We start from the raw sequence: 26,518 nt of genomic DNA, 5'->3' as shown, positions 1-26,518 counted from the left end.
CATCTGCCTTTGGCTCAGGTCATGATCTGGGATCGAGCTCTGTATCGGGCTCCCTGCCTGGTGGGAAACCTGCTTCTCCCTCTCCACTCCCCCTGCTTGTGTTCCCTCTCTTGCTGTGTCTTACTCCCTGTCCAAAAAATAAAAAAATAAATAAAAAGATTTATTTATTTATTTGTCAGAGAGAGATAGAGAAAGAGAATGTGCACACAAGCAGGGGGAGCAATAGGTAGAGGGAGAAGCAGGCTTCCCACTGAGCAGGGAGCCCCATGTGGACTCTATCCTGGACCCAGGATCATGACCTGAGCCAAAGGCAGACAGACATTTTTTTTTTTTATGATTTTATTTATTTATTTGACAGAGAGAGAAATCACAAGTAGGCAGAGGGGAGGCAGGCAGAGAGAGGGGGGAAGCAGGCTCCCTGCTGAGCAGAGAGCCCGACGCGGGGCTCGATCCCAGGACCCCGAGACCACGACCTGAGCCGAAGGCAGAGACCTAACCCACTGAGCCACCCAGGCGCCCCGGCAGACAGACATTTAACTAACTGAGCCACCCAACCGTCCTGTCCACTTGGATTCCTCATAGTTTTCTCTTATCCCATAGTTTTTCTTTTATATTGTTTTGTTTAGGTCATAAATATTTAATATTAGGTTTTCATTATTTAATGACATTTTACAAATCATTTGTGTCTTAAGGCATTTTTCTCTGACATCTGCTTACCATGATTCTTTGCTCCTTGTTTATTTACTTAGGCATGATTTTAGTCCAACGTTAGCAAGTTAAAATGAATATGTATTAAAGATCTAAAGTATAAAATGTAAAACAGCAAAATGTGGAGAAAATATAGGCTATCATGAGTTAGATTAAAAAAAAAAACAACAACAAACTATCGGGGCACCTGAGTGGCTCAGTGGGTTAAAGCTTCTGCCTTCAGCTCAGGTCATGATCCGGGGTCCTGGGATAGAGCCCTGCATCAGGCTCTCTGCTCAGCAGGAGCCTGCTTCCTCCTTTCTCTCTGCCTGCCTCTCTGCCTACTTGTGATCTCTGTCAAATAATAAATAAAATCTTAAAAAAAAAAACTTATCTGGTAACCCACATCCCATTAAAAAAAAAAAACTTAAGGAAAAATTGTAAATCCCTATATGGTAGAAGACACCAGCTAAACTATAGATTAGAAGAAAATACCATGCGTAGGAAGAAAGGGTTAATATATAGAGTATCTGCAAATTGATAAGGAAAAGATAATGACTCAATAGAGCAATAAAGGATGTAAACAGGTGATTTGAAGTTTGGGACATTGAATTGATTGTTTTTAGTGGAAATGCAAATCAAGACCAGTTTCTTTCTTTGACCCATCAGACTGATAATCATGCTGTAATTGGGAAGCTTGCTGGTGGGAATGTGAATGGTTAAAAACTTTTGAGAAAGCATATGGCAACATATAGTAAAATAAGAGACGTATCTTTTGATGCCAACAGTCCCTTCAGAAATAAAAATAATGGTAAATAAAGATGTATGTATGGGGTACCTGGGTGGTTCCTTTGGTTAAGCATCTGACTTTGGCTCGGGTCATAATCTCAGAGTTGTGGGAGATGGACTCTGTGCTCACTGGGGAGTGTCCTTGTCCCTGTGCCCCTCCCCCCTCTAGTACATGTACTCTCTCTGCCTTCTCTCTCTCTCCCAAATAAAGTCTTTTTTTTTTTTTTTAAGATTTTATTTATTTGAGAGAGAACATGAGAGAAGAGAGAGAAGGAGTACATAGCAGGGGTAGGGATAGAGGGAGAAGCAGACTCCCTACCAAGCAGGGAGCCCAATGTGGGAGTCAGTCCCAGGACCCTAAAATCATGACCTGAGCTAAAGGCAGATGCTTAATCAACTGACATGCCCTCAAATAAATAAAGTCTTAAAAAAAAAAAAGATATATGTATAAAGATCTTCATTGCAACATTATAGTGGCAAAAATGAACCAGGATGACTACCTGTCATATAGGAGAATAGTTGAATAAATTATGGTGTGCCTGTAGTAAGGAATGTAATGTAGCTATCAAAAAGAAGTATTTGTATCTGTGTGTTTATATTCTGTATAAAGGGTATCTATAACGTATATTTAATGAAAGCAAGTGACAGAGTAATGGATATATGTTGATTCCATTTTTGTAATAATCTGATTATTAGAGAAAAACCCTCATAGATGTTAGAGCAGGATGATAAATTGGAGTGGGAGGCAAAGAGACTGGCACTGTTACAGTGTTGGTCCAAGAAAGAAGGCCAAATGTGGCAAAGGAGATAGAAAACAGATGGAGAGTATGAGAGAGATTCTGGAGATAGAATAAATAGGATTTAAGCTGGGGGAGAGTCATCTTAGACTAGGATTCAGGTCTGGGAGACTAGGCCGCAGATGATGCTGTTTATTGGTAATGGGAAAGAGAAGGAACAGTTTTGGAGGGAAAAAGCAGTTTAGGTTCAGAACACAGTGTTAAGTGAAAAGTTGCGGTATCTAGTGAGCAGGTGGAGATATACAGGTATAAATCACAGAAAAAGGAGCTGAATTTGAGATCTGGATTTAGATAAGAACAGATAAAGAGGGAAGGGTGCCTTTTCCAGGTCCATGTTGAGATTGTCTTTAGTACTGGTATTTTTCCCCTCTTACTTCCTGTATGAATTATACATTGCTAGGCTTTTTGGTTTCCTTAAAAACTGTTATTCATAGATGATTTCCTATTTTCTGGACAAACCAGTTTCTTTTGTGTTGTCACCAGGTTTATTAATAGTTTCTCTGTGATTTAAGATAGCTGTACAATATCCACATTGCTGATGCACACTAAATTAGCTCTAGTCTCATTTTTCCCTTCAAAGTTTTCATTTCCTCTTTGGTATTATATTTAAATATATCTCCTTTTACGTTTAGGAGAAAGAATGAGCAAAGCAGGGTGGTTGGCATTAATAAGTTGTTACTCAGGTAGCATTTGGACTGGTGGAAAATCAACTTAGAGAGTAGTCAGAGGCCACTTGCTAGAGGATGTTGAATAGTAAAATCTAAATTTTATTCTGTAGGCAGGAGTGAGCGCTTGAGAGAATTTCGAGGGGGGCTTTGATGTAAACAGAAAACTGTGCTTCAAGAAGATAACTGACAGCAGTGTGGAAAAAATGGATTGAACTGGCAAAGGGGTTGGAGGTAGAAAGCAGGAAATCCAAGTAGGAGACTATTGCAGTAGTTCAGTGAGAGATGATGAGAATCAAGGCAATGTTGGGATAGTGGCAGTTGCCAGAAAAAACAATCAGCACTGCCTTTTTATTGGACATGGGGGAATGGAGGAAATATCCAAAGACTATGACTAAGAAAATGCCAATGAAACCTCTTAGAAATGGAGAAGTCTTAGCAATAGAGAAGTTTTTAGGGAACTATAATTTCAGTTTGAGGCATATAGGAGCTTAAACCTACACTGCATAATTGAAGGATAAGATATAAGATATGAAGGGTAAGATATAAGATTTGTAGAAAATAGAAGGACTGCTGGGGTTACGGGATATGGGGAGAACTTGGTCAAAGAGTACAAACTTACAGTGAGAAGATGAGTAAGTTCTGGGGATGTAATGCACAGTAGTATGATTATAGAGAACAACATTGTACTATATACTTGAAAGTTGCTAAGGTAGATAGATCTTAAATGTTCTCACCTCCCAAAATAACTAAAAGGATGGTAATTATGTGAGGTGTTGGAGATGTTATGTAACATTACAGTTGTAATTATATTACAGTATATATGTATCAAGTCAACACATTGTGTATCTTAAAGTTGTGTTTTATGTCAGTTACATCTCAATAATGTTGGGAAAAAAGTGAAGGGTGGGTGTGATAGATGAAACTTTTAAGAATTAATAAGGTTTCTGAGGAAGAGAGTAGAGTAAGCCGACTGAAGGAATTGAATCTTTGCAATATATCCATATTTGGGGTGCTAGAGGAACGTATGTAAGGTCATATAATTTTCATTAGTATTTAGAGGAAATACCTTCTTAGTTCTGTAAATGTTAGTTGATATGATTTCCTTTGATGTCCTTCCAAACATACCTTACCTGTGATCCTATCACTTTTCATGGATGACCCTAATTTCTAGTCCACAAAGCTAGTTATTTCTTTATTGTTTATTTTTAAGATGCTGACACTATCTAGGTATCTTTGGATTCCAAGGCAGCACTATCCAGTAGAAATAGAAGGCAAGCCACATAAATAATTTAAAGTTTCTAATAACCACATTAAAGAAAAGTAGAGAAATTGATAAAGAGTATTTTAATAATAAATTTCTAAAATATTATCATTTAAACATGTAAAAATTTAAAAATTAATGATATTTTCCATTTTTTTTAAATTATTATTTATTTATTTGACAGAGATCACAGGCAGGCAGAGAGAGAAGGAGAAGCAGGCTCCCCGCCGAGCAGAGAGCCCGACGCAGGGCTCGATCCCAGGACCCTGAGACCATGAGACCATGACCTGAGCCGAAGGCAGAGGCCCAACCCACCGAGCCACCCAGGCGCCCCCCATTTCTTTTTTTGTACTACGTCTTTGAAATCTGTTGTGTGTTTTATACTTCTAGGACATCCCAGTTCAGGGGCTAGCCAAATTTTAAGTACTCAATAGTGATATGTAACTAGTTGCAGTATAGAAACAGTGTGGTTTCTAAGGTTCTAAAGATTATAATGAGATGAGTTCTTCCAAGGGAACTCTTCAATCTGCTCTATCATAAATTCCATGAGCATTTGTTTCTTTGATTTTCAACTTAAGGTATATAGAAATAAAGCAAGCTTATAAAGAAAGGGAAGTAGCATAATATTTTAGTGTCTGAACTCTGCCTGAGAAAATCCTCATCTCTGCCTATAGAGTAGAGGAAATCAGTGCTTTAGGCTTAAACTAGCATTCAACATTCTAGGCTTTTGCCATTATTCTCACTTATTATTATAATCTTCCTAGCAAACATATCTAAGCACCTTAACTAGTATTTCTTAACACTTTCAAGCCTTCCCAATTACAGTAAAACCTTCCAGATCACACTTCTTATGATGAGCATTAGTAAATCCTTATTAAATACACCCTGCTTGAATATTTCATTTTTTAATGTGATGCCAAAAATTGATGGTATATTTCTACAAGCATTAACTTAAATAGAAATTAGAAAAGTTCAAATGAATTATATAAACATCTCATACCAGGAATTAGTGAAATTAGAAGTTACTATAATTTATATTTTAATTCTATTTTATTTATTACATACCACTTATTATTTTCAGAATTGAAAATTGGCACCTGGGTGACTCAGTTGGTTAAGGAACTGCCTTTGGCTAAGGTCATGATCCGGGAGTCCCGGGATTGAGTCCCGCATTGAGCTCTCAACTCCACAAGTTTCTCCCTCTGACCTCCCCTCTCATGCTATCTCTCATTCACTGTCTCTCAAATAAATAAATAAAATCTTTAAAAAAAAAATTGAAAATTAACGAAACATTAAATGTGGGGAATTGCTTATTATGAAGTGAACAATAGATATTTGTATGAATTGCCTATGTATTATTTAATATATAAGAAAAAAATTTTTGTAAATCAGTGAACTAATTTAAAAAATATACTTAGATTTTGAATATCATTGAAAGGAACATGTAAATATTTATTGATTATAAATGAAGACTGAATATTTGTATCTAGTGCTATAATATAAATTGTTGAAAATTGTAATGCAGTAAACCAGGAAGAAAAGTAACTAGTTTCAATTGTCAGATATAATTTAGCAATGGGATTTTCCTATGAGTTTTGTTTTCATCTTATTTACTTGGGATTTAAGTAGAATAGGAGAAAGCAAATCAGTTAATAGTTTCAGAAATATTTTCGAGATATATTTACATACTGAAATATATTCTTAAGTATATTAACCTTTCATAATACTATTCTTTTTTTTTTTAAAGATTTTATTTATTTATTTGACAGATAGAGATCACAAGTAGGCAGAGAGGAAGGCAGAGAGAGAGGAAGGGAAGCAGGCTCCCTGCTGAGCAGAGAGCCCGATGCGGGACTCGATCCCAGGACCCCGGGATCATGACCTGAGCCAAAGGCAGAGGCTTTAACCCGCTGAGCCACCCAGGCGCCCCCATAATACTATTCTTTTAAGATTTTATTTATTTATTTGAGAGAGAGAGTGAGAGGAGGGAGGTCAGCAGGAGAAGCAGACTCCCTGCCGAGCAGGGAGCCCAATGTGGGACACGGTCCTGGGACTCAAGGATTGTGACTTGAGCTGAAGGCAGTCGCTTAACCAACTAAGCGACCCAGACACCCTTTCATAATACTTTTATTCTCAAAAGTTTAAAAACATGTTACAGTTTAAATATAAGTAGGGGGCACCGGGGTGGCTCAGTCAGTGAGTGTCCCAATCTTTATTTTGGCTTAGGTCTGATCTGAATGTCATGGGATGGAGTCCCCAGTTGGGTTCCCCCACTCAGGCATGGGGGAGTGAGGAGGGAGTCTGCTTGAGGTTCTCTTTTCCTCTGCCCCTCCCCCAGTTGGGTATGAATGCGTGCTGTCTCTCTAAAAATAAATTTATAAATGTTAGGTATTAATAATAACTGAATTTTTACTTAGAATTTAACAAGTATCTATACTTTTTATGTAGGTTAACAGATTTTCAATTGGATACTTTCCCAATGATTTTGATATAGTTGTTTTTGAGTAGTTACTCTATTACTATTTTTCTAGCCGTTGATTAAGATTCATAAATTTTTTTTTTTTGGCAGAGATAAAAGCAACAGTGTTTGATGACTGCAAGAAAGAAGGCGAATGGAAGGTAAATTTGCATATTTTGCCCTTTAATTGAGGACATCAATATACTGTCCTTATTATACTTCTGTAACAGTGTAGTCTGGAACTGTACTGATTGCGTTCAGATCCCAGCTTCACCACTTGATAGCTGTGACTTCTTGGATAAATTACTTGATCTCTCTGTTCCATGTTTATAAAATAGGGATAGTATTACCTCATGGTGTGGTTGTAAAGATTAATGAATTAATCCATGGCAAATGATTAGAATAGCACCTGGAACATTTATTATTCCAGAAGTGGAATTTTATAATTTGAAGAAAATTTGATGTTAAACACAAGATAAATTTAAAATGAACAAGTTATCAAAAATAAATAAAACAAGTTCTCTTCTTCAAAATGGAAATGTTTCTATTTGCTTACTTATTATGATATTATATGTATGTATATTGAGAAAATAAATCTCCAGGTCATACAAGTTAAAAGGTGAGTTGAGATAATTTTGCCTACTGTCCTAATATTTTCATTTTATGTAATATAAGGTCTATATTTGAGTGGGTTTAATGTATTAAATTCTTTGTTTTGTGAATTCTTGGCAATCAAGTCCTTATACTTTCTTAATTTATATTCATTTTAAGATCATGCTTTTAGATGACTTTACCACTAAGCTTTTGGCATCATGTTGCAAAATGACAGATCTTCTAGCAGAGGGTATAACTGGTAAGTGTTACCAATACTCATCATCAAAACTTTTTTTATTGTGATTGGGGAAGTTTGAAGTATTAATAAATTTTATTTAGTCATTGTGTTTCTGAGGGGGTTATGTTTTATTCACTGGACATTCTTTTCTCTGTGGATCTTCAGAATAACCCTTGGAAGTTTTCTTCAGCTGAGATTATAATTCAGTGCCCCTGACCAAAACTAAGTCAGTTGACTTGTTGAGTTTGTTACTGAAATTTTTAACTCTTATATATTTGATAATGGTTTTGTATGATCCATGACAACCCTTTAAAGAGATTTTAAATACCCTCACTGGTAATGAAGAAACTGAGGCTCAAAGTTTAATATAGGGGTGCCTGGGTGGCTCAGTTCATTAAGTATTTGCCTTTAGCTCAGGTCATGATCCCAGGGTTCTGGGATCGAGCCCTGTGTCGGGTTCCCTGCCCAGCAGGAAGTCTGTTTCTCCCTCTCCCCTCTGTATGTGCTCGCTCTCTCTAGCTCTCACTCTCAAATAAAATTTTTTAAAAAGTCAAATATAATTATTTTATATTTTGGAATTTAATGTAGAATGTGTACCCTCTGTCACTGCTACTTGTGAGGTTCAAATGTATACCAGTATTTTCTTTCTTTCTTTTTTTTTTATTTTAAATTTTATTTATTTATTTGACAGAGAGAGATCACAGGTAGGCAGAGAGGCAGGCAAAGAGAGGGGAAGCAGGCTCCCCACTGAGCAGAGAGCCCGATACGGGGCTGGATCCCAGGACCCTGAGATCATGACCTGAGCTGAAGGCTGAGGCTTAACCCACTGAGCCACCCACGTGCCCCTACACCAGTATTTTCAAGAAAACCTGAGCATTGTGTACAACAGGAGGATTATCTCAAAGTTTTTATGTTTATTTTGATATTTATATGTCATCTTTAACATATAATATTTTATTAGTAATTATATATTTGTAATATATAATTTGTAATATATATTTGTCTTTATGGTATTTATGGTCTTCTCAGTGGAAAAAGCTCTCAACTAGAAATTAGAAGATAAAAGCCTTGATTTTTCTACTGTTGGACAAATGTATTATTGATTAAGCCATGAAGTTTTTTAAGTTTCCAGAGGTCATTCTGATTTGCAACTAGAGTGAGAAGCATTTGTTAATGTGAATAAAAGCTGTGAAGCTACAGAACAGTTTTGCACTGTAAGGTTTTATTGAATTTTTCTAGACCATTGTTCTTACTGTATGTTCAGTGTTCATAGATACTCTTCAAGGAAAAGATTCTGTTGCCAAGTAAGTTTGGGACTTTCCAGAGGTTTTTTTAATATGCTGTCAGGTATGTGGATTCCCCTGGGTTTAGGTGTAGTACTCAGTTTTCTAATAATTTGACTACAGAAAGCTTTTTTTTTTTTTTTTTTTTTTTTGAGAAGCATTTCATAAGGACTGTTTATCATGGAGCACATTGCTTCCTTATATCCTCTGCTGTCATTTCAGTTTGCTCTGGTTTAATCATCATAATATCTACCAACTTGAACTTGCACAGTCCTTTTGAGTCCCACATGGGCTCTCAAATTGAGATTCCCTCAGTTAGACTTCGCATTGCAGGTTCAGTGATCATACTTTCTGTCATCATTCAGGTCATTTTGTTAAAATATTCAGTAGTGTCTTAGAAGTTTTAAAAAATTGATGAGAAAAAAATGAATGTAGGATGCTACGTCAATGAAGAGTAAAGCTAAGTAGAATCCTTTTAAAAAATAGACTGGGAGTTAGATTATTCCTTTGTTACTATTATAGGAATAATTCTAAAAATCTTTTTAAAAAATCTCTTAATAGATATCCATTTTCCAGGAATTAAAGAAGTGGCACTTTGTGCTATTAATAACCAGATATTTAAGAGTATTTTCAAAGTCTTTTCTAAATCATATCGTAGTATTTTCACATTTTAACATGTACATTACTCACCAAACATAATATATGTAGCATAAGGTGACTGTAAGACACTTCATTTTGAGGGTTAAGCAATAAAAAGTTTGTAAGATTTAACCTTGATCTCTTTTTTTCTTTTAAAATTTATTTATTTGAGAGAGAGAAAGAGCACAAGCAGGAGGGACAGAGGGAAAGAGAGGGAGAATCTGAAGCAGACTCAATGTGAAACCAGTTTCAGGGCCTGATCTCACGACCCCAAGTTCACTACCTGAGCTGAAACCAAGAGTTGGTTGCTTAACTGACTGTGCCACCCAGGCACCCCAACCTTAATCTTTTTTTTTTTCTTTTTAAGATTTTTAATTTATTTATTTAACAGAGAGACCGATCACAAGTAGAGAGGCAGGCAGAGGGAGAGGGGGAAGCAGGCTCCCTGCTGAGCAGAGAGCCCGATTCGGGGCTTGATCCCAGGACCCTGGCCTGAGCCAAAGGCAGAGGCTTAACCCACTGAGCTACCCAGGTGCCCAGCTAACCTTAATCTTTTAAAGTTGAAATTACAATTGTTGGGATTGGAGGTAAAACTAAATATACCCTTGGAAACCTTATTTGACATCCTAATAGAAGCTATGATAAACCTATACTTTACTAGTATAAATGTAGGGAGGAAAAAGATGAATCATCAAATTTACCAGAGAAGTCCCAACAGTAGCCTCCCTATCAGAGTAATCTCCCTGTCAGAGTAATCTATCTATCTATCTTCCTTCCTTCCTTCCTTCCTTCCTTCCTTCCTTCCTTTCTTTCTTTCTTTCTTTCTTCGTCAGAGAGAGAGCACAAGCAGGGTGAGCAGCAGGCAGAGGGAGAAGCAGACTTCCCGCTGAGCAGGGAACCTATTTCGGGACTCCATCCCAAGACCGTGGGATCATGACCTGAGCCAAAGGCAGACGTTTAACAGACTAAGGCACCCAGGCGTACCTATTTATTTATTTTATTTAGAGAAAGTGTGCTTGCATACAAGTTGGAGGTGGCAGAGGGAGAGAGAGTCTCAAGCATACCCCCCACTGAGCACGGAGCACCACACAGGGCTTGATCCCATAACCCTGAGATCATGACCTAAGGCAAAATCAAGAGTTGGATGCTCAACTGGCTTAGCCACCCAGGTGCCCCAAGTTTAATCTTTTTAATTCTTTCCGGGACTCTTGACAGCTTTAGTCTTAAAAGATGGTTCTCTTGATTTGTGGAATGATACTTCAGTTTTTTGTTTGTTATTTTTTTAATATAGCTTTAACAGTTAATTTGACAATTTTGAGTTTACTAGTTTTAAATTTTCTTCGTTTCACATAAGTTAATTTTATGAACCTCTTAATTTCAATAATAAAACTATAATTGAGTAAATTTTGATATTTCATTATTAAAAATACTTTATCAGTATTGCATAGTTTTAAAAGAATAAGTTAATTAGGAGTTTATTTGAAGAATATTAGTAGTTAAAACTTGGATTCTGGAGTCAAACAGATCTGGGTTGGAATCTTACCTGTTCTACTTTCTAGCTGTGTAACTTCGACAAGTTATTTAACAATTCAAGCCTCAGTTTCCTCGTTTGTAAAATACTTAACTTATAGGTTTGTTATATAAAACTTACTATAAGGTTTAACAGATAATTCATGTTAAGTGCTTAACCTAATATCTGGTATCATATTGCTATTATAGTAAAATATTTTTAAAAAAGAATACATATTTTAATTTTTACTGTATTTTTCTTGCTTGCTTCATGGCATGTTGCTTGCTTATGCTGGTAGACCTAACTATGAAATAGCTGCTTTATCTTTTTTTTCTCATGATGAGCACTTAGACCAGAGTTTCGTTTTAGGGAAGGTACATTTTGGTACTTTTTTTTAAGATTTTGTTTCTTTTTTTATTTTAGAGAGAGAGAAGGTACAAGTGGCAGAGCGGAAGGGAGAGGGACAAGTAGACTCTGTGCTGAGCATGGAGCCTTATGTGGGGCTCAATCCCCAGACCCTGAGATCATGACCTGAGCCAAAATCAAAAGTTGGACGCCTAACTGACTGAGTCACTCAGGCATCCCTACATTTTGGGGATTTTTTGATTTATCAGATGGAGGCAAAGAAAATGTTAAACCCAGTATATGTAAATGTGTTTCCCTATTATAAATAAGAAGTAAAGCTTATTTTAAAATTATTTCCAGTGTTTGGTTTTATAAAATTGCTTTTTTTTATTAGTTGTAGAGAATATTTATAAGAATCGAGAACCTGTCAGACAAATGAAAGCTCTTTATTTTATCTCTCCAACATCAAAGGTGAGTATTTTGAATCTTTAAAAGTTATGTTCATCATTTACCATTGACCTCATTTTCTCATAGAAAATTCAAATGAAACATTCTTTATTAGAAAAATAGTGCCATAAACTAGTTTGCTTAGGAAAAGTTTTTCTGTGTTAGAAAATTGTTTCATTTGCACTCTTCTCAATGATAATATATATATAAGTGAAAGAATTCTCTCCCCTCCCCCCATATATGAAAGCAGAATTTAATTGTATAAAACAGTAGAGTTTCTTTGAGTAATTTGTTACTCAGCGATGTTCCTGTGCAGTCATATTTTTTGGGATGACAGAAATGTACATAAAAGAAATAATCTTGGATTACTCCTTTATCTTCGTGACCTCTCTATGGCATACATTTATTTATACATATGCACACATGTATGTATGCATATAATCGTGTATGTAAATAAATTTTTTATGTCAAAGGAATATCTCAGTTTATGATCAGTGATTGAGCTCATACCTAAAGCCAAACTTTTAGATCTAAGTAAATACCAGATTCCTTTTTCTCTGCAGCATCTGAGAATGACTTTTCCAGTACATCCTTTGGCTTATTCCAACTCAGAATGTTAGATTAGCAATTCCAGTTTCATTTCTTCTGATTCTGTTAGCCAGCAGGAAGGAAAACCAGATATTCACTGTTTAGTCTCTGCATATTGGTTACTGGTGTTTTTTCTTTTTTTAAAGATTCATTTATTTATTTTAGAGAGAGAGTGGGAAGGAGGGGCAGAGGGAGAGGGAGAGAGAAACTCAAGCAGATTCTGCACTGAACAGGGAGCCTGATGTGAGGCTTGACTTTAGGACCCTGAGATCACAACCTGAGCCAAAACCAAGAGTCATGCTTAACTGACTGAGCCACCCAGGTGCCCCTGGCTGCTAGTAGGTTTTAGTGACATTTTATATCTTAACGCTAATTCTTAGCATTAACAGATAATTGTATGGAAGACTATGTGGCCATTGGAAATGAGATTTCTAGGAAATTTTAGTGCTTTAGGTAATTGTTCATTTTTATTGTTAAGTGACAGAAAGGGGATACAAAATTGTGTATTTAGTAAAGGAGCAAAAGACTCAGAGAAAATGATACCTGAATGTGGCTCCTTTTTCTACGATAACCAACTCCAGTTTCTGTTTCAGTTCTTAGTCAGTTACTGTGTCCTATAGCCATATGGGTTCCAGTGAGGGCTTAGGCTCATTGGGCACTAGTGGAGAAACCTAGTGAGAGACTTCCTTCCTCAGTGGCTAGGTGAGCCCCTGGAGACCAGCATCAGAGTATTCCCAACCAGGGGTCATAAAATAACAGATTTCAGAAGAGTTTGGCTCTTAAGAGATTTTCTGGACCCCAGGGGAAAGGTTGGTTGGTGAAAAAGAGAAGCCCTGGTGGTTTGTTTGCTTATATACCTATAGCCCTCAAGAGGGGAAATCTTTTTGCCTTCCTCCTTTTGTGGAACTGCCTTTATTTAGGATTCTCCAACAATAAATCTAAGCCTCCAGTGAACTGACAAAGGAAAGCCCTGACACATCTAAGTGGGTCAAGCTGTCAGAGAGAAGAAGTTCAGTAAGAATGAAGAGAATACACACCTTACAAAATATAGCTGCTTGGAGAGAAGAATGATGACCTGAACAGAAAAATAATACACATAAGGAGAGTTTAGTATAGCACATAAAAAACTTCCTCAAGTTCAAAAATGTAATTTCTCAGTTAAACAGTTAATTGCAGGAAAGAATAATTATCATTGAAATTTGAATTAGTAGCCTAGAAGATCAAAATGGAACATCTCAAAGCAGAAAAAAAAAGTCATGGAAATTATGGGGGAAAGATAAGAGACTTGCAGGATAGAGCCATGAGATCTAACAGAAATAGTTCTAGGACTTCCAGAAGGAGATAACGGAACAGATGGAGGAGAGGGTATTAAATTCTAAATTCTTCATTTTTGCTGCCAAACCATTGTATCTTTAAAACTACCAACACTAAAAAAAATTAAATAAATTAAGTAAAATTATCAGCACTGAGACATGTAAGAACTATCAGATTGTATTACCTGCCATTCCTTCTCCTTGCAGTCATTTCCCAACCTCTGGGTCTTTCATTATCCCTTGACAATTTTACTCCTAGCTCACTGTTAACTCTCTTCAGCTCCTCTTCAATCATAGCCAGTGGCTTCATTATCCAGGTAGATAACCTTTCTAGTATGTTCATTGGCTTCTCAACTCCTTGATTTGTTACCTTCTAATCTTATGTGTGGGTTTAGCTTCCCTGTCACTGAATTGTTCCCAGATCTTCTCATTGCCGAAACAGTACTCTGTTCATAACATATTACCTTACTACTTAGGTTTTTCATTATTACTGGCTAGACAAAATAGAATTTAAAAAAAATCATTTTATAAAGTAAGCTTTTGGAAAGTTAAGATTTTGTTTTATTATAAAAAAGAATCTTGGTTATTTCAAACACCTAGCATATTTAAATTAGTATTTGATTATATGTATATTAACATCTAACCTTTTTTAAGTCTGTAGACTGTTTTTTACGTGATTTTGCAAGTAAATCTGAGAACAAATACAAAGCAGCATATATATACTTCACTGACTGTAAGTAGCTTTGTAGAAGTATTATTTCATTGTTTAAAGTCTATCAAGTATTAGTTATTTCTTATAATACTATTATAATACTATGATTTTCTATTTGTTGGCTTATTCTAATTAGGTTAGAAAGAATCTAAAGATATTAGATCATATTCTAATTCATTTAAGGTGATAGAAAATTAAATTCTGAATTAGCCATGTTTTGCTGGTATACAGTGGTAGGGGGTTGGTGGTGAAGGCTGTCCCCCAAATTTTATGCTGGTGATAGGATGAAATTTTTTTAACTAAAGTTTTAATTGGGTATTTGATTATATAATCAAAAATAAGACCCTTTGGGAGAGTACTGAAGAAATTGCCATCTGTTTGGCAAATATTAATGGAGAGAATCTGTCACATTTCTCTTACCATGCCATATGTTCAAATAGAAAGCAGCTTAAGTAAAGAATCACAGAGAAGTCTAGAAACACATATAATTCTGCTTTATGTTATACCTTACATAATAAAACTGCAAATGAAAGTGCCATTCATCTAAGTACAGCCTTGGTCTGTGCTATTAGAGTTCATCATTTTAAATAGTATATTGTTTTTCCTGTAAGTAATTATTCATTTCATGCCTGTAGTAGTTTTCATTTTAAAAGTATCATGCCATCCTATTTATCTTTTAAATAATTTTATTATACAGAAATTCGTGTTTATGGAATTGATAAAATTTAATGAATGTGAAGCCTCTTAACTTAAGGAAACTTAAGGCTAAAGAATATAATGTTGAAAGACTCTAGAACCCAGTGGTTATGTTCCAACCTAGATTAAAGGTGGGTTTGGGAGGAATAGACTCTAAGGTCCAGAATTTATTATTATTAGTCTCAGGATTTCCTGACATTAGAGAAGTTCTTGTATAAGGAAAAAAACTAACAATTTGTGTGGTATGGTTGCACTTAGTAGCATATTTAGAAAAGTAGTATAAATTCCTAAGAAGTTCTGAAAGTCCTGTAAAAGTTTATTAAGTTGTGGGTTTGGACCTGATTTTCTGTCCTGATAATTTTAGTTTACTGTGTAAACAGCAGTTTAAGGAAATAATCTTAGCTTATGGTGCCTATGAATGGAGAAAATGGAATTTCTGTTACTGCCCTCTTGGCTAGAATATCTGCTCTGTAAAGGGAAGAAGAATATTTACATATTATCTCATCCTCATAGTAAATTACTTTGTAAAAGTCACTAATTTATATGTAAAAAATAAATATTCTTGGATGTTGAAATGATTTATTCAAAAGAATAAAAATTTAGATGGAGTTACATGTTTTGATTTTTTTTTTCTCTCTCTCAGTTTGCCCTGATAGTCTCTTTAACAAAATTAAAGCTTCTTGTTCCAAGTCAATAAGGAGATGTAAAGAAATAAGTATTTCCTTCATTCCACTTGAGTCTCAGGTACTTTTCTCTTTTTATTTTTAATTTTAGTTCATAATAGACTTTATTATGTGTATTTGGTGATTTTGAACAATCCACAAATAATCATTTCTCATGATAAGGGAAAGGAGATGAGCATAAATTGGAAGAGAACATGAAAGTGGAGCTTAAATTTCATGGCTGTTGCTAAGTGCTGTGTATGTCAAGTTTTACGGCACTGTTAGATTATGATATCAAAAGATTTTGAGCAGTCTATGTTAGATGACTCAAAATCATTTTAGCTTCTGTGACTGTGATATTAAAACAAATGTTCTTCAATAAATATTTTCTATAGCATTATAGAGATTATCTTAATTTATGAAATTTTTAATTTTTTTAAATTTTTAATTTTTAAAATTCATTTTGACTTTGGAATAGTTATAAGCCTTCAATTAATAATAATAATGGTGATAGGAAATACCTATATCATATTCTCCATGTGCCAGACTCTTTCCTAAATGTTTTCCATAAATATATTCATATAAATTCTTATAATAGTTCTATGAATTGATAGTAATCCTATCTTCATTTTAAAGATGGGGAAATCAAAAAAGTTAAGTAACTTGCCCCAAATCAAACAGCTAGTACATTGCTCAGCTCTGATGTGCTCTGTTCTCTGTATTTGGATTCTAGCATTTCATAGAATTGTAATAGCTCACTGTTGTTTGGAACTATAAGGTCAATATATTAAGAGACAGGAAGGTCCTAGAAAAGGGTTTTTTCCTTTAAGCTGTTGCTGTTTTGGGCAAAGAAAAATTAAAATCCAAATCATAAAATGTTAAGATACCTGTTTAGCATTAGACTGTTTCCAAAGGTTACCTTAGACCTGTTCCTTTGAATGTGATATGTAAGGTTAATGTAGGGTGAAATAGGCTTCCTAAATGATGTGGGATATAAACGGTAGTATGAGAAATATTACAAGCATATCCAGAGCATCTGCTGTACAGATGGTAAATATAGTTTTAGTCTCAGAATTCATTAAAATTCTGTAGTTGCTGTATTTGAAGGAGAGATTTGTGTAGCTTTCTGACCAATTTGATTGTTGATGGAAATAACTTGTCTTTGTCTATATAGAGAAATCTCATGAAAATCTTCTTACTGGTCTTTGCAGTGTTGTGATTATTTAAGGTCCTGTCTGCTTTTTTTCCCCTTATCAAGTTTTGCCTTTATTTCCTTGATAAATATCTTCAGAGGGTTTACTTAGTAAATTTAACTGCTATGGAGAAATTATAGTGAAAATATTTTGAACTCTTGTTCATTTATGAGTGAAGATATAAATGAAATACAACTCAGTGGTTTGAGCTATGAGTGTAGGCATATATGAACATTTATCAAGATCATGTGCAGTGGACATCATCTGCTAGATGCCATGTGGTTTGCTCTACTGGGCATGGTATATGTCCTACATGCACCCGAGTGCTATAAAAGAAATCCAAAGAATTTATACATCTTCAAAATGATACCAATTAAGATCAGGTTTAACTGCATATAATAGAAAAATTTATTTTCAGTAGCTTAAACAAGATAGAAATTTATTTTTTCCTAATGTAAAATAAGTCAGGAAATGGGTTATGTGTGGCTGGTATGCTGGCTCTACAGAATTGTCAAGGGCCTACGCTAGGCATGACACTCATGATCCAAGGTAACTGTAGAATCATTTCATCTTTATTTGAGGAAGCAAGGTGAAAGAGAGAAAGAAGGAAATATATAGATTTCATTTATGTCTTGTTGGCTAAAATTTAGTAATGTGGGTATACTTAAGTGTATAAATGTAGTCTTTTATGTAGGCATATGTAGGTGCTTCCTCCAAAGAATTGGTATGGTTACTGAAAATTAAGGGAAGAGTGGTTTTGGGGGAGGCAGCTCACAGTCTACCACAAGAGAAGAGAGATTAATTCATATTAGGAGAATGAGAAAATATTTAATGAATGAATAGAATTTCATAAGGTAGTAATGAAGAAGGAAAGAAGAGGAAAGTGAAAATAGCCTGAATGCAAAGTTATAGAAGCAGAAAAGTGCAGGGAAACAGCAGAAGTACAGATTATAAGGAGTGAAGATACGATAGATAAGTCTATCTCTATAGGTAGGTTGGGACTGTGTTGTAGGAGGCTCCAGGTCACACCGAGAATAGTGGTGGAAAATGCACTGATACAGAAGACCATGGAACTGGTCCTAATGTCTTTAAGGAAAAGTACAAGTCAGGAAATCACTGGGGAGAGATAGTCAAAATCACATACACTAGTGCTCCAAAGAAAAGCTGGACATTAAGCACATTTAGAGGTTGCATGGAGAGGAAGGAGGTTGATTCACTCTTGAATTTGAGTTAGAGATTAAAGAAACCTCTCTATTTCCCTCTCAGAGGGTTTAAGATAATTAGTGCTATCACATACACATTAAAGCAATTAGATGGAAAGCATTCAATAATATAGGGGAGTTTGATTACAGTGGACCTTAGGGAGCACAAAGAGTCTGGTGTAGTTAGTATAGAGGGTACTAGATGGTGTCTACGTAGAAATAGAGCTAAGCCAGTTATAGATTAGCAAGAAAAATAGAGATGGAGAGAGTCTTTATTTAAGGAGCTGATTATGGGTCATAAAGTTGAAGAAAGTATTTGATAATAGTGTAAAGGAACATGTAATGGTGGTGATGGAAAGTGGAGAAGAGGAAGAGGAAGAAAATGGAAAAAATGTGAGGGTAGAATGAAAACCAACTCCAAATTTCTCTTGGGTTCATTGGAATATTAGGTAGCTTAGATTAATTTAAACTGTGGTAACAGCTCCTTAAATCTCAGTATATTAACAACAACCAAGTTTATTTCTCATTCATGTTATTGTCCATTGTGGTTTGCCTGGGGCTTTGCTCTGTATATCTTCATTCCAGCACTGAGGCTGAAGGAACAGCACTTGTCTGGGATGTGGCAGAGGGAAAAGAGAAATGGTGGAGTCACACAGTGGCTTCCCTCACCCATGTATGCAGAATGACTTTTAAAGCTTTTGAGGGGGAGTAGCACATGTCACTTCTATTCATACTACAATGACCATAGCCAAGGCTGACATCAGTGAGTGAGAGGCCCTTTAGGAAAGGGCAGTATTTTTTGTTTGTTAAGAGAGAGAGATAGAGAGCAGGGGTGTTGGGGTGGAAGAGGGAGAGAATCTGAAGGAGCCTCTACACCCAGTGCAGAGCCCAACCCAGGGCTTGATCTCACAACCCTGAGATCGTGACCTGAGCCAAATCAAGTTGGACTCTTAATTGATTGAGCTACCCAGGTAATCCAGGCCAGTAAGGGTTTTTTTTTTAATTACTATATAATGTATTACTTGTTTTAGGGGCACAGGTCTGTCATTCATCAGTCTTACACAATTCACAGTGCTCACCATAGCACATACCCTCCCCAATGTCCATCATCTAGCCACCCCACCCCCCCACCCCCCTCCACTCTAGCAACCCTCAGTTTGTTTCCAGAGATTGGAGAGTCTGGGTTGTTGGGGGGAGGGGGTTAGGGAGAGGGTGGTTGGCTTATGGACACTGGGGAAGGTGTGTGCTGTGCTGAGTGCTGTGCAGTGTGTAAACCTGGCAATTCACAGACCTGTACCCCTGGGGCTAATAATACATTATATGTTAATAAAAAATTTAAAATTTTTTTTTTAAAAAGAGCCTCTTACGGTTTGTCTCCCTCTCTGGTTTCATCTTGTTTCACTTTTTACTCTCTTCCCCTATGATCCTCTGCCTCGTTTCTCAAACTCCACATATCAGGGGGATGGTATATAATTATCTTTCTCTGACTGACTTATTTCACTTAGCTTAATCCCCTCTAGTTCCATCCACATCATTGCAAATGGCAAGATTTCATTTTTGATGGCTGCATAATATTCCACTGTATCTATATACATGTCTTCTTCTTCTTCTTCTTCTTCTTTTTTTTTTTTTTTTTAATAAACATATATTTTTATCCCCAGGGGTACAGGTCTGTGAATCACCAGGTTTACACACTTCACAGCACTCACCGTAGCACATACCCTCCCCAATGTCCATATCCCCACCCCCCTCTCCCAACCCCCCTCCCCCCATCAACCCTCAGTTTGTTTTGTGAGATTAAGAGTCACTTATGGTTTGTCTCCCTCCCAATCCCATCTTGTTTCATTTACTCTTCTCCTACCCCCTTAACCCCCCATGTTGCATCTCCTCTCCCTCATATCAGGGAGATCATATGATAGTTGTCTTTCTCCGATTGACTTATTTCGCTAAGCATGATACCCTCTAGTTCCATCCACGTTGTCGCAAATGGCAAGATTTCATTTCTTTTGATGGCTGCATAGTATTCCATCGTGTATATATACCACATCTTCTTTATCCATTCATCTGCTGATGGACATTTAGGTTCTTTCCATAGTTTGGCTATTGTAGACATTGCTTTATAAACATTCGGGTGCACATGCCCCTTCGGATCACTACGTTTGTATCTTTAGGGTAAATACCCAGTAGTGCAATTGCTGGGTCATAGGGTAGTTCTATTTTCAACATTTTGAGGAACCTCCATGCTGTTTTCCAGAGTGGTTGCACCAGCTTGCATTCCCACCAACAGTGTAGGAGGGTTCCCCTTTCTCCGCATACGATGTCTTCTTTATCCATTCATCTGTCTATGGACATCTGGGCTCTCTCCATAATTCGGCTATTGTGGACATTGCTGCTGTAAACACTGGGTTGCACATGCCCCTTCGGATCACTACATTTGTGTCTTTGTGGTAAATACCCAGTAGTGCAATTGCTGGGGCATAGAATAGCTCTATTTTCAACTTTTTAAGTTGTCCGGAATGGCTGCACCATCTTGCATTCCCACGAACAGTGTAGGACGGTTCGCCTTTCTCCATATCCTCCCCAACATCTGTTGTTTCCTGACTTGTTAATTTTAGCCATTCTGACTGGTGTGAGGTGGTATCTCATTGTGGTTTTGATTTGTATTTCCCTGATGCCAAGTGATGTTGAGCACTTTTTCATGTGTCTGTTGGCCATTAGATGTCTTCTTTACAGAAATGTCTGTTCATGTCTTCCCAGGGCAGTAAGTATTTTTGAACAGGTATTATCTCCCATTGTGTGATAGTGTACTCTAAGAAGTGCTTTTTGGAGGTTAATACAACAAGCCAAGACTTTGAGCAACACAGACAGAAGTGGATTAGCTATGGCTAAATCTCAGTCTACGTTCAGCCTGTTGCTGTTGGTTATGTGTTATGTTCAGAGAGATGAATGTACAGTGAAAAGAAACTTTCACAAGGAGGGTTATTCATAATTCAGTAGTTAACCTATAATATTTATTACATACCTATTTTTACACTCAATACGTTATCCTAGGCTAAGAGGAATTGCTATAAAATATGCTAATATATTTTGTTTATATAAAGAAAAATAAAAATAAGTTTAATAGAGAACTCCCAACCCCAATTAGAGAACTTCTTCTTTTGTACTCTTCAAATAACACAATAATAGTAAATCTCTAATCCAGTTCTTTATACATAAGTAAATGCTTTTGTTAGTTGAATGACTGTGTCTTTGAGGTTTCATTGTATCTGTGATTAGACCAGTTACTATGTCTGGCACAATACTGTGTTTTTGGAAAATATGTTTCTATTTTAAAGACATGAAGAGTATAAGCTAAAGAATTGAAGAAACATCTCAATTATGGAAAGGTTCTAGGTTATTCTCTAATAGATTAAGATTTTTAATGTATGTCAAATATATAGACCAGTTTTGTCTTTGTTGTATTTGTGCCAGGTATTAGATTTTTATTTTAGTTTGACTACCTCAGATTCCTTCATCTGTTGCACAGGTAGTGAAAAAACAAACAGTACAATCTATATATGAAACAAGAACTGAAGGAGAGAGGTAGACTAAGGAGAAAATGAGAGAGTGAGAAAAGAAATAAGGATGAAATCAAGAGGACAGAGAGAAAATGAGAGTTGTTTAAGGTAAAGACACAGTGATCTCAGGAAACAGCATGGTTAGTGCAAGTTATTTCTTTTGATGTCCAAATAATATCTGCATTTTTCTTGACTGATTTTTTTTTCATTACATCACCAAATTAACAACAGTTCGACCTTTTTTTTTTTCTCGGCCTAACTTAGGTTTATACTCTTGATGTACCAGATGCATTCTATTACTGTTACAGTCCAGACCCTAGTAATGCAAATGGAAAAGATGCCATTATGGAAGCAATGGCTGAGCAGATAGTTACAGTGTGTGCTACTCTGGATGAAAATCCTGGAGTAAGATATAAAAGGTAAGACACTCATTAGTGTCTGTTTATGTTATGCTTTCTACTTGGTCTCCAGTGTAGAGGTAGGTAATGTCTCTGTGCTTATGTTTATTGGTTTGCAGTTTATTGTCCATGGAAAATTATGCTGTATATATAGAAGATTTAAAGTTTAAGGTTGAGGGGTGCCTGGGTGGCTCAGTTGGTTAAGTGTCTACCTTTGGCTCAGGTCATGATCTCCAGGTCCTAGGATCGAGCCCCACATCAGGCTCTCTGCTCAGTGGGGAGCCTGCTTCTCCTCTCCCTCTATCTCCTGATCTGCCTACCTGTGCTTGCTCGCTCTTCCAAATAAAGAAAGAAAATCTTTTTTAAAATTTTTAAAAATAAAGTTTAAGATTGAAATTTCAGAGCAACTTATAGCCTCTGTTACTAAATTTCAGTGCTTAAATTTAGTATGGGGACACCTGGATGGCTCAGTGGATTAAGCCTCTGCCTTTGGCTCAGGTCATGATCTCATTGTCCTGGGATCAAGCCCTGCACTGGGCTCTCTGCTCAGCAGGGAGCCTGCTTCCCCCTCTTTCTCTGCCTGCCTCTCTGCGTACTTGTGATTTCTCTTTCTGTCAAATAAATAAATAAAATCTTTTAAAAAATTATTTTGATATGATTTGCAAATAGTTTTTCATGAGTTTAAGGAATGTTTAGAGGAAATGTCTCTATTGCCATATAGAGAATACAGTCCTAAAATTAATGTTCTATTAAATTTTCACTGAATTTGAATGGCCATATTATCTGAATAGTGGTTTTAGTGTTGAAGTATGTATGTATTTATTTGTCAGGGAGAGGGAGAGCACAAGCAGGGGGAGTGGCAGGCAGAAGGAGAAGCAAGCTCCCCCCTGAGCAAGGAGCCTGAATGTGGGTCTTCATCCCAGGACCCTGGGATCATGACCAAGCTGAAGGCAGACACGCCAAACCAACTGAATCACCCAAGTGTCCCTCAAAGTATTTATAGTATCTAATTCCAGTGGCCATTTTAAATAGATTACTGTTTGTTTTTTTTTTAAGAGATGAAGTTTGACTTAAATCTATGTACCTCTATTTATTTGCTTTTTAAAAATAAAATTTAGTGTAAATTGCATAAATTATATATGTATGGCTTGATAAATCATTCCAAAGTGAACATATCCCACTAACCCCACCAAGGTCAAGAAATAGAACATACATGGCATCTCAGAGGTTCTACTCATGATCCCCCTTGATGACCACCCCCTTCCTCCTCCCCAAAGGTCACTGCTATCCTGACTTCTAACACATATTTTAGGTTTCCATGATGTCGAACTTGATGAAAATGGAATCATATGATATTTTTTTGTTTCTGGCCTCTTCGTTCAACATTATGTTCTGAGAGTCATCTGTTTTGTATGTAACCAGCTTGGATTTTAATCTCTGCTAATTGCTAGCTGTGTAGCCCTTTTGCCCTCAGCTTCCTTATCTATGAACTCTGTAAAGCATTCAGAATAGTGAATAGCACCAATAAAATGATAGTAGTAAATATACAATGATACAACTAATAAGCATTGTCACTCATTTCTCTTTTAGAAGTTTCTTTAATTTAAACATTGACATTGGTCAGGTTAGTTGGCTGAACTGTTCAATTTCAATTTCATGTGATACTTTAAGTTATATTACTCTTAAAAAAATCTGTTAATTACTTAGAAAAATATAACAAATCTCCTTAATTCAGATGCTACCTAATAAGCTCTACTCATACATACATTCAGATATTGAAAACATTGTTTTTCATTTTATTTTATTTTATTTTATTTTATTTTATTTTATTTTATTTATTTGACACAGAGAAATCACAGGTAGGCAGAGAGGCAGGCAGAGAGAGAGAGGGGGAAGCAGGCTCCCCAACAAGCAGAGAGCCCGAGAGTCTCAGGACCCTGAGACCATGACCTGAGCCGAAGGCAGAGGCTTAACCCACTGAGCCACCCAGGTGCCCCGAAAACATTCTTTATCTTATAGGTGATATACTAATTACATTCTGAACTCAGGGAATAGAGCTAAGTGGTTTATCTTCATCTAGAGTTCAGTTGCTGTTAAGTTTCTGCTCTTGGTGTTGGCTCTGTTCAGGATGAGTAAATCCTGAGTAAATATAACCAATTAATAATTTAAAAGCTCACCAATGGACCTGTCTTGAATTACTGCAATAGTTAAAGAATAATCCAGTTATATTTTATGGATTGTTAAAGTATAATTCAAACATAAAATTACTTCCCCTTGAAAACATTTTAAAGCAAAATGTGTAATAAATTATTATATGTAGTTGCTCCTTTATTTATTTTTAAGGTAGTAAACCTAAAAGAGTCTTTTAACTCTTTGAATCCCTCACAGTGAGACCTTCCGTTTTTGAGGTTGGTGTGCTAGTTGAGGAGCCTTTTCCAGCATTTTTCTTGTAGACTCAAAAGCAACACAAATGTAACTGGTCATGAAGATGTAATTTAGACTATGATTTTATCATTTTAGTAGAGAGTGATATAAAAATTTTATGCAAAAGATTATATTTGAAATCTGATTAGATGTTAGAGAACACATTGGGAAATCTCACTGCTAGGAGGAAGGATAATAGGTCAACTAATTTGGAGAGTAATATGCTACTATTTAAAAATGTAAAAAATATATACTTTATGACTCAGCAGTTATACTTTTAGATGTAGAGAAACGTACGTGGAGATTTACTTACAAAGATAATTGTTTCAGTGTTGTTTGAAATAGTATGAAATTGAGAATGACTTAAATGTCTATCTTTAGAGGCACCTGGGTGGCTCAGTGGGTTAAGCCTCTGCCTTCGGCTCAGGTCAAGATCCCAGGGTCCTGGGATCGAGCCCCGCATCAGGCTCTCTGCTTAGCAGGGAGCTGCTTCCCCCCTTTCCCTCTCTCTGCCTGCTTGTCTGCCTACTTGTGATCTCTGTCAAATAAATAAAATCTTTTTTTTTTAAATGTCTATCTTTAAGGGAATGAATGCATGAAATCCAGTATAATTATATGATGGAATAAAATGAATTAATCTGATATATATATGTCAATGTAGATAGCTCTCAAACATATATAGAACATATACTATTAAACATTTATAAAATAGTAAATATATATAACAGCATTGACAGGAAGAATACATACCAAATTCATGATAGTGGTTGCCATTGGGGGTTGGATAGAGGTAGAGGAGAAGCCTAGGAATTGGGAAGGAAATAAAGGGAACTACAATTTTATTTATATTATTTTTTTTACATTAAGAAAATCTTAAGTACATATGATAAGGTCTACATTTGTAAAATCCAGACAGATTGGTATAACATTATATTTGATATATTATTATCTGAACTTCTCTGTTTATAAACTCTTTTAAATTAATAAATTGTGTGGTTTAATTTTAGAATTCAGCTTTATGATATTATAACATATTTTGAAAGAAAGATAATTGTTTGAACATTTTTTCCACTTTCAGTAAACCTCTAGATAACGCCAGTAAGCTTGCCCAGCTTGTTGAAAAAAAACTTGAAAACTACTACAAGATTGATGAAAAGAGCCTAATAAAGGTAGGGTATAAAAGGCAATAGTGATTATGCACAAAATCTGTCTTGTTTCTTCATAAACAAAAAAAATTTGTGTTCATTTTCCAGTACTGATTTGGGAATCATTAACGTAGATGATAGCTGAAAGCTTAATAGTGTGGTTTTGTGGGGAAGATACGGGTTTTGAAGTAAGCACTGTGTCCAAATCCTGGCTTTGCCATTTAATTCATAGATATGTCACTTTGGTTAAATTATGTAACTTCTTATGTAATTTCCTAAGTTTTTTTATCTGTAAAATGGGGATAATAAGAATACCTTTTTTAAAGTAGAGAGAGGGTTAAATGAGTTATTACTGTTAAAGTTCTCATAATGATTCTTACTACTGAATAAACAATAAACACAGTTATTACTAGGTCTGACTGCACAAATTATCTACTTTCAGTTGTATTTTCATCTATAAAATGGATGAAATAAATGTATAGCTTTCTTGGTTGGTGTGAAGATTAGGTGAAGTAATGTGTCTGGCACATATAGGAATTTAATAAATGGCAGCAGTTGTTATGAAGATAATATAATCAGAGACTAAGATTGGGATTTGGAGAATACTGCATTTAGGCTTGGGTTAGAGAATGAAGAGTCTGAGGAGACAGAAGGAGGTGGGGCTAGGGGGCTAGGGACCCATATGAAATGAATGGAAGAAATTGTTGCTAAGTTAGAACTAAGAAGAGATGGGCAAGGGAACCACTGATACAGTGTTATTTAATAAGTGGAATGAAAAGAATAATACATAGTATGTAATGGGTATGTAGGCAGGGGCTTAAATTTTTTCTAACTGGAATCTTGGAATGTACCCCAGAGGAATAGGCTTTTTAGCTTAAAGCGTAAGTACAGTATTATAGAAGAGGGACGTTA

The 26,518-nt window shown here is 35.9% G+C and overlaps 1 protein-coding gene across 3 annotated transcripts in view; it reads left to right on the top strand.

Moving 5' to 3' along the window:
- STXBP3 (syntaxin binding protein 3) overlaps positions 1-26,518 on the top strand; it is a 59,082-nt gene that overhangs the window by 10,567 nt on the left and 21,997 nt on the right. For all 3 annotated transcript variants that reach the window (XM_032881586.1, XM_032881588.1, XM_032881587.1), the window contains exons 2-8: positions 6,772-6,821; positions 7,432-7,513; positions 11,664-11,740; positions 14,272-14,350; positions 15,669-15,769; positions 21,904-22,058; positions 25,540-25,630. In XM_032881586.1, the coding sequence (XP_032737477.1) occupies positions 6,772-6,821; positions 7,432-7,513; positions 11,664-11,740; positions 14,272-14,350; positions 15,669-15,769; positions 21,904-22,058; positions 25,540-25,630 (635 nt within the window). The remainder of the gene's footprint in view (positions 1-6,771; positions 6,822-7,431; positions 7,514-11,663; positions 11,741-14,271; positions 14,351-15,668; positions 15,770-21,903; positions 22,059-25,539; positions 25,631-26,518) is intronic.

Source organism: Lontra canadensis, unplaced genomic scaffold (genome assembly GCF_010015895.1).
Source record: "Lontra canadensis isolate GAN:19392208 unplaced genomic scaffold, GSC_riverotter_1.0 scaffold75, whole genome shotgun sequence".
In the NCBI taxonomy this organism is placed as follows: domain Eukaryota; kingdom Metazoa; phylum Chordata; class Mammalia; order Carnivora; family Mustelidae; genus Lontra; species Lontra canadensis.
Note: the sequence above shows the minus strand (reverse complement) of the source record. Positions and strands in the feature narration are given on the sequence as shown.